This window comes from Mus pahari, chromosome 5, assembly GCF_900095145.1.
Source record: "Mus pahari chromosome 5, PAHARI_EIJ_v1.1, whole genome shotgun sequence".
Taxonomy (NCBI): domain Eukaryota; kingdom Metazoa; phylum Chordata; class Mammalia; order Rodentia; family Muridae; genus Mus; species Mus pahari.
Window position 1 is genome coordinate 143,813,044 of NC_034594.1, and position 8,755 is coordinate 143,821,798.

The 8,755-nt window shown below is 44.0% G+C and overlaps 1 protein-coding gene across 1 annotated transcript in view; it reads right to left on the reverse strand.

The window, feature by feature from the left end:
- Ufc1 (ubiquitin-fold modifier conjugating enzyme 1) overlaps positions 1-3,251 on the reverse strand; it is a 5,222-nt gene extending 1,971 nt beyond the window's left edge. The window contains exons 1-2 of the mRNA XM_021198362.2: positions 3,161-3,251; positions 2,870-3,063 (exon numbers count right to left, since the gene is read on the reverse strand). Of these exons, the coding sequence (XP_021054021.1) occupies positions 2,870-2,992 (123 nt within the window). The 5' untranslated portion in view covers positions 2,993-3,063; positions 3,161-3,251. The remainder of the gene's footprint in view (positions 1-2,869; positions 3,064-3,160) is intronic.
- Between the last annotated feature and the right edge of the window lie 5,504 nt (positions 3,252-8,755).

Genomic DNA, 8,755 nt, shown 5'->3' on the forward strand with positions numbered 1-8,755 from the left:
AAAAAAAAAAAAAAAAAAAAGGATGATTACTTTCCTGTTTAGTACGATTTTTAACAATTATATTTATTTTTATATGAGTACACTGTAGCTGTCTTCAGACACACCAGAAGGGGGCAACAGATCCCATTACAGATGGTTGTGAGCCACCATGTGATTGCTGGGAACTGAACTCAGGTCCTCTGGAAGAGCAGTCAGTGCTCTTAACCTCTGAGCCATCCTCTCTCCAGCCTGATTTTTAACAATTTTAAAGATAAGCAAAATAAAGGAAAAAGCTAAAGGAGTAACTCGGGGGCTTCCTCAGAGCAAGTAACAGAATGCCTACCCCCCCCCCCCAACAATCGCAAGCACCACATATCTGGAGACTTGTGAGGTTGTTCTCTCACCACTGATAGTGTCTGCCCTCCGCCCCAGGCCCATTTTTCTACCTCCATTATTCCCGGAGGGCTGGCCCTGTGCTAACTTCCATCAGCAGCTCCCAAGCTGGTGACTCTCCAGCGTTTGTCAGAATTCAGATCCTAGTATCCAACTGTACGCTTCAATTTATACCTCTACCTAACAGAAACTCGGAACTTCCACAGGATTGTGTACTGCCCCCCGCCCCCTTCCTCTGATTCAGGCTCTCCTGTCCAGGCTGGCCTCAACCTACCTTATATCCCTAAGAATGATGATGCTCCTGCCTCCACCTCCTGAGTGCTGGGATAACAGGTATGAACCACTCACTGTAGCTGGCCTTTGCTACAGTGGGTTCTTCTTTTTCTCACCCTTTATCCACACCCCCTCAGTGTTACCCCCTAACACTAGATAGGAGAGAGACAAGGATAGAGGGGAAAGATGAGTTAGGAAAATCCCTGAATCTGATTCCTTTCCTTTTGCTTCTTCTTGGATCATGGCTACTAACAAACTGCAACCAAACTCCTTCAACAACAACCCCCCACCCCCATCTCTCAGGGCCTTACATTTATGTACCCTCTGAAAAGTTCCCAGAATTTCAAATGTCACACAATTGCAGAAATTATCTGCAGCTGGCGTAACCATGCCTCTGTTACAGCTCGAGGCAAATCATGACCAGCTGCTGTCAGCCCGAAGCACCCCATAGCCCCACACCTGGGATTAAAGTAAACGTACATTCTTATAACATTTCTAGGGTTTTTGTTGTTTGTTTTGTTTTTAACTCTAGAGTTCTCACTACAAAGTACCACAGACATTCTCCATTGCAGGGGCAGTCAGTGCTCTTAACTGCTGAGCCATCTCTCTAGCTCCTACCTTTGGTTTTATATGCCAGTGTGTGTGTGTGTGTGTGTGTGTGTGTGTGTGTGTGTGTGTGTGTGTGTGTGTGTGTTACGCCAAGGTGTTGCCTGTGGTAATTAGAGGACAACCTGAAGGAGCCAGTTGTCCTCTACTGTGGGTTTCATGGATCAAAGTGAGGCCTGTTTAGGCTTCACGGAAGGTGCTTTACAAACGGAGCCATCTCTCTCTGGCCCTGTGTTTATACTTTTAATTCAAGTTTTACCACTTCTAAAAGCCTTATCATAGCTGGCGTTTTAGCTACTTTATGGTTTCTTGTTTTCTCCACCCTTTATTCCCCCAGCTTCATCCCCTATCACTAGATAGGCAAGAAAGAAAAATACAGGAGTGAGAAGCGGGGCATACCTAAGTTCTTTCTTCTTTGAGCAAGACTACTAACAAGTCACAGCCAACCCCACGAGTGACCAACAACCTCCAAATGCTAGCAGAGCTCTAGCATTTATATACTTTCTGAACATTTCCCAAAACTCCAATTGTCATGCAATCACAGAAACCATCTGCAGCTGGCAAAACCAGGCCTCTGCTAGAGAACAAGGCAAACCATAGTCAGCTGCTTTGAACCAGTGCCACATCCCCACACCTGGGATCAAACAAAAACATATTCTTATGCTTCTGCTTTAAAGAAACCAAAACTCCAGAATTCTCGCTACACCTTACTCCTCTCTCCCCATATTCTCAAAATACCCTACTTATGTCTCTGTCTCTCCACATAAACACAGTTTAATACTGTTTCTGTCAACCTCGGTAGGGCCATTCTTATTCGGTTTTATATACCCTAACTAGGTACTAGTAACACAATAATATGTTTTGAGGCAGGGTCTGGTATAGTCCAGACTGGCTTTGAATTCATTATGCAGTCTAAAATGACCTGAGCTTCCAATCCTGGCTCCACATCCTGGGTACGGAGAACACATGGACCACATCAATTTATGAGGTGCCAGAGATGGAACCCAAGGACACCTTGCATGCTACGCAAGCACTCTGCCAATTTACTCAAGTGACGCAATATATACTGCAAGTGATCTACTGGTTTTTTGAGGCAGATAGAAAGCATCAAAAGCAGGGCAATCTTTCTCTTCCCGTAAGAGGAATTAGCTGAAAGGGTAGCTAATTTATAACTAAAAACATCCATCTCTCTCTGCCTCTAAACACTTTAGGTTTTCAGTCCTGACATTCATTCCATCCGTTTCATCATGAAGAATGAAAGAAGAGCAGAGAAGCACAGACACTTCTTCAGGCTCTAAGCTAAGAAGTACTTTGACCCCCTACCACTGCCAGCAGAGCAAGCACCTGGTGCGAGAGAGACACGTCACCTTCCCGGAATACTGCTGTTTTTTTTTTTTTCCTTCAAGGTCTAGCCATACTGTGCTCCTAACCGGAATCTCTTCTGCATCCTCCCTCCGGCCACCCGTAACACCCCCAGCCCCCCAAACAGTCGCATTTATATGAATTTAGAGTTTAAACTTAAAAACCGGAAGCGGCTTCCACCCGGAGCCGTTTCCCGGGGACACCTGGTTACCCGCCACCCCTCTGCTACGCGGTCAAGCACAGGAGTGAGACTGACCCGGATCAGGGACTGATATTCCTCCTTTAGTCGCTGCACCCACAATTCCCGATCTCGGGGTCCGGCGTTAGTCTTCAGCACCGGGATCTCAGACACGACCCGCCGGGTGGCCTCGTCCGCCATCTTGGACCAGGGCGCAGGAAAACTGCGGAAGTGGAGTTGCTTGTCACTTACTCACGGCGTCGCCATCTTTACTGTGGGAAGATGAGGCGTTGGATGGCTTTAAAGCGGTCCCGGAATGCATTCCATTTTTATTTATTTATTTATTGTAAGGAAATAAAATTGACGCACGGCTGTGAGCGTCCGGAAGAACAGAATGGAGGCGGGTTACTCTGTCCAGAATATGGCACCTATCATTAAATCACCGGAGCCTGCTCAGAGAGCTACTTCCGTTCATGCTCAGAAGCAATCTTGGGAAAAACTCAAGACCTTCCCAAACCAGGAAAGTTGTTTGAATTTCAGGTTTTTCTAGACTGTCTTCAAAGTCCTTTCTCCTAAGATGCACAATTTACGTGTTTGTGCTTCAGAGTGACTTCCTTAGTTTCAATCCTTGCCCTGAATAACACAACTGAATTAGAAAGTATGTAAGCTTATTTGTTTTTTAAAGGACACTGGGTCCTATATATCCCAGACTTGCCTCTAACACATACAAAATGGCCCGGAGCTATTGCTTATGCCAAAATTAATCTGTTTAGGTTTTAAAACCAACCTAAAGATAAAACTTTTTTTCCCCAAAGAGTTACTGAATATCTTTTGTGTGCTTTATATTAAGTATATAGAAATGATTTCTTCTTAGATGAATTCACCCAAATGACTAGAGGAAAGTCACTGAATGCCTATTCTAAGCCTATGACAAGACATCTGGTAATTTTTTGTTGTTTCTTTATTAGATCAGGCTGGCCTGCGACTCACAGATCTGCCTACCTCTGTCTCCCCAAGTGCTGGTTGGGTAATTTCTAAATTCATTTGACACCAAGAAACCTTAGTAAGCTTGGTGGCCCACATGTGTTATCCCAGAGCTTGGGGGTCAAGGTCAGAAGATTGCTGCAACTCAATCTAAAATGAATAAACCCCATATGCCGCAGCTGCTGTGATTGTACACTTTCCAGCATTTGGGAGGCAGAGGCCTCCAGTGTTAACCTTGGTGAGTTTGAGTCTACATTGACAAGGAAATCCTGTTTCAAAGAGAACAAATTCCAAGATGGTGGTGTCACACATCTTTAATTCCAGCACTCAGGAGTCAGAGGTTTAATCCCAGCACTCGGGAGGCAGAGGCAGGTAGATTTCTGAGTTCGAGGCCAGCCTGGTCTACAAAGTGAGTTCCAGGACAGCCAGGACTATACAGAGAAACCCTGTCTCAAAAAAGAAAGAAAGAAAGAAAGAAAGAAAGAAAGAAAGAAAGAAAGAAAGAAAGAAAGAAAGAGAAAGAAAAACGACAAACAAGACAAGCTGTCCTCTGACCTACATACCTATGCTGTGGCATGTGTGCCCCTTCAACTTAAATTTAAATATTTGCCGGGCATGGTGGCACACGCCTTTAATCCCAGCACTCGGGAGGCAGAGGCAGGTGGATTTCTGAGTTTGAGGGCAGCCTGGTCTACAAAGTGAGACCCTGTCTTGAAACCAGGAAAAAAAGGGCTACACAAAAAAAAAAAAAAAAAAAAAAAAAAAAAAAAAAAAAAAATTAAATATTTGTGTTTTATGTGAGCGTTTTACCAGCATGCATGTAAGGTATCATGTGCATGCAGTGCCAGGAGGCATGTAAAGGGCAACAGATGCCCTGGAACCAGAGGTACAGACACGACTTCCATGTGGGTCCTGAGAACTGAAGACTGGTTCTCTGTAAGAGTAGCAAGTGCGCTTAAATGTCGGGCTGAATCTCCAGTCCTTAGGTGAAGAAACAGACACTCGAATGTAGGTTTTGTTTGTTTGCTTTGGTTTTTAGATTTATTTATTCATTTTGTGTATATGAGTACACTGTAGCTATCTTCAGACATACCAGAGGAGGGCATAGGATCCCATTACAGATGGTTGTGAGCCACCATGTGGGTACTGGGAATTGAACTCGGGACCCCTAGAAGATCAGTCAATGCTCTTAACCATTGAGCCATCTCTCCAGCCCTCAAATATAGTTTTAAGGGCTGAGGATGTAATGTAGTGTTACAATGTTTGCCTAGAGTGCACAAAGCTGGAGTTGGATCTTCATTATTACATAAACCAGATCTGATGGTGAATGTCTGTCATCACAGGCTGAGCTCCAAATAAATGATGTTGGGTTTTTCCATTCCAGATGATTTCCCTGTGTTGTTTGGTAGATTATTTGTTTTGTTTTTGAGACAAGGTCTGTGTACTCCTGGATGTCCTAGAATTCTCTGTGTAGACCAGACTGCCCTTGAACTCACAGGATCCAAAGGTCCCTTGCAATTGGAGTGCTGGGGTTAAAGATGTTCTGTACCCTGCTTGGCTAAAGGAGTGTTCTTATTCTCTCTCTCCTATGTTGTTTGATCGTATGTTCTTAGTCTCTCCCTTTCATTCTCAATGTTGCTTTGGTTTTTGAAACTGGTCTCATGTATCTGAATTCCTGACTCCCAGGTCTCCATGTCCCAAGTACTGGCATTTCAGGCAAACCACCAAGCCTAGAGGTTTTGGATCTTACTAGCATGCTATACAGCTCTTTTAAAGATATTAGATGTAGCTAATCTTTGTAATGCTTCACTAGATTCACTAGAGATCTCCTAAGGTAAATAAAATTTCTTTCTTTTATTTTTGTGTGTTTATTTATTTATTTATTGAGACAGGGTTTCTCTGTATAGCCCTGGCTGTCCTGGGACTCACTTTGTAGACCAGGCTGGCCTTGAACTCAGAAATCCGCCTGCCTCTGCCTCCCAAGTGCTGGGATTAAAGGCATGTGCCACCATGCCCGGCTCTGTTTATTTTAATTAATGTGTGTGTGTGTTTGCAGTCACAGTGATGTGGTCAGGGAACAATGGTTTGAAATGAGGTTTTACAATTACCCTGACATAATAATAATAATTATTATTTTTTTTTTTTTTGGTTTTTCGAGACAGGGTTTCTCTGTGTAGCTGACATAATTATTTTAATTTTGTTATGTGCATCTGTAAAGGAATAACTTTTCCTGACATTTCTGCTGGATCTGTACATGTACTGCTATCATTTTTTTACCTCTTATTAAAAAACTTATTTCTTGGCCTGGAGAGATGGTTCAGCGGTTAAGAGCATGAGAGGTCCTGAGTTCAATTCCCAGAAACCACACTGTGGCTCATAACCACCTGTAATGGGATCTGATGCCCTCTTCTGGTGTTTCTGAAGACCGAAACAGTGTATTCACATATATAAAATAAATAACTCTTTATTTGTCTGTGTAGCCCTGGTTGTCCTGGAACTCACTCTGTAGTCCAGGCTGGCCTCAAACTCAGAAATCTGCCTGCCTCTGCCTCCCAAGTGCTGGGATTAAAGGTGTGTGCCACCACTGCCCGGTAATAAATAACTCCTTTTTAGTTATTTATTGCATTTATGAGTACACTGTTGAGGGCATCAGATCTCATTCTAGATGGTTGTGAGCCACAATGTGGTTGCTGGGAATTGAACTCAGGACCTCTGGAAGAGCAAGCTACCAGTGCTCTTAACCACTGAGCCATCTCTCTCTAGCCCCAATAAATAACTATTAACAACAACAAAAGCCTCAAGTTATTACTTGTCAGGCAGTGGTGGTATTAGGACCCAGGTAACAGTTACCTGGCTAGCCTGCAATAATTATGAGGAAACTTTCTCATATGTTTGTTGTGACTAGGAAATTTTCTAATGCAAGATTGATTACATATTCTGTTATGTTCTCTGCCCTTTGAAACAAATCACAATTGAAGTCAGTTTTGTATAGTTATCCATAACTTGACCTGAACCAAAAGCACTTCCTGCACCTTAGTATAAGCTTTTATATTATAAGCCGCCATCTTCCAACTTCCATAGTTTCAATTCCAGAGGCTAGGTAGGATACCCTCTTTTGGACTTCAAGGACACTAGGCACACATGGTGCTGGGGAATGGCTTTACTGTGTATTCAGATGCTGATTTCCTTACCTCGGAGAGCTGGTTGCAGTCTGGATTTTGGCATGGTCATTATTACTGAAGCATCTCCCATCTTGATGTTGTGTGAAAATTGTTCTTTATCTTCTCTGATTGGTTAATGAATAGCTGATCAGCCTATAGCTGGGCCAGAGAGTTAAGCAGAACTTCCAGTCCCAGTGAAAGGGTACCAGGTGGAGAGAGTTGCCATGAGGACACAGATAGAGCAGAACAGCTAGGGCCAGAAGGAGAAGGGGCAGATGGCTGGAAGGTAGCCAGCATAGTCAAGTTAGAATAGATGAGTATCTGCCCAACTACAGTGCAAGAATCATATATATAAATATAAAGGTCTCTGGTCATTATTCAGGAATAAGGGAGGCATAGAAAATGTGCCCTTCCCCAGCCTTGAGCAGGCTGCTTAGACCTGGCTTGCTGCCACACTTGCTAGCCCACCTAGGGTGGAGTCTTCCAACCTAGGTAAAGTCCATTGTCCTGCCACATCTGCAGCTTTCCTCCAAGATGCCACTACCTGCTGAGAGGCTGAGCCTGTTCTCCTGACAGGAGGCTGACAAAGCAGTGATCCTGCCAAAACAAGGAGATCCTGGCATGGTGGGGGATGGGTTCCCCCCTTTATAAGCTCGAACTTTTTTTTTTTTTTTTTTGAGACAGGGTTTCTCTGTGTAGCCCTGGCTGTCCTGGAACTCACTCTGTAGACCAGGCTGGCCTCAAACTCAGAAATCTGCCTGCCTCTGCCTCCCCAGTGCTGGGATTAAAGGCGTGTGCCACCATGCCCGGCCATAAGCTCTAACTCTTAAGAAAACATTGGCCTTGATCAGAAATCCTTGTCTTGGCTCGTTATTTCTCTTGCTGCCTTTCCCATCCAAAACCCCATCTTTACTCTCAGGAACCCAGGAACCCGTGGCCGCAGGTGGCACCTGAGGAGTGGCCTGAAAGCAGAAAAGACTAGGGTTACACTGTCGTGGTGGGGCTCCACAGAAAACAGAAGAAGATGTATCGCGGCATGTTAAGCAATATACAGCATTAATGTTAGCACTACAAATGTCATCTTTTGAAGGCTGTTGATCGCAAGGGTGCAAAAAGGATACAGGCTAGACTGAGTCAGCGTTGGCTGAGCGCTGATATCAGCTAGGGGTTGACAGTGGAAAATGGGACTGGAAAATTCTAAACAGGCATTTGTTCAGTCAAGAACTGCATCAGGCAGGAGGAGTAGAGCTTAAAATATTAAAGTAAAATAAAATAAAGAGTAACATACAAACAAAACAAGGGAGATGCTAGATATACAAATGACATGAGAGAGAGAGATCAAGAGAGAAGGAAAATGGATTTTTCTCCCAGGGACAGTAGAAAATCGTCCTGCTTTCTCTCTGACACCTACAGGAGACATCCTTAGTTCTGGTTGCATCAAGTTCCCTACCCTTTCCGTATTGTCTGGGTTTGGTGCCCCAATCTGTCCATGTGTCAATTTGTGTCTGTTTTGTTTCGTTGTCTGCATGACTGTTGTTGTATGTTTCATATTGAAAAGAAAAAATAGTTAAAATTTTATCTCCTAGCTCTCCATCTCTTGATTCAGTCTCAGTTTGTACCTGTTAGGCTGATTAAAGTTGCCCCTCACACTTAGCCAGGAGTCAAGCACAGCAGGAGAGGTCCTGCTGAAAAGCTGCTTTTAAAAGGGGTCAGAAGCCAGGTGAGGCACACCTTTAATCCCAGCACTTGGGAGGCAGAGGCAGGCAGATTTCTGAGTTCAAGGCAAGCCTGGTCTACAAAGTGAGTTCCAGGACAGCCA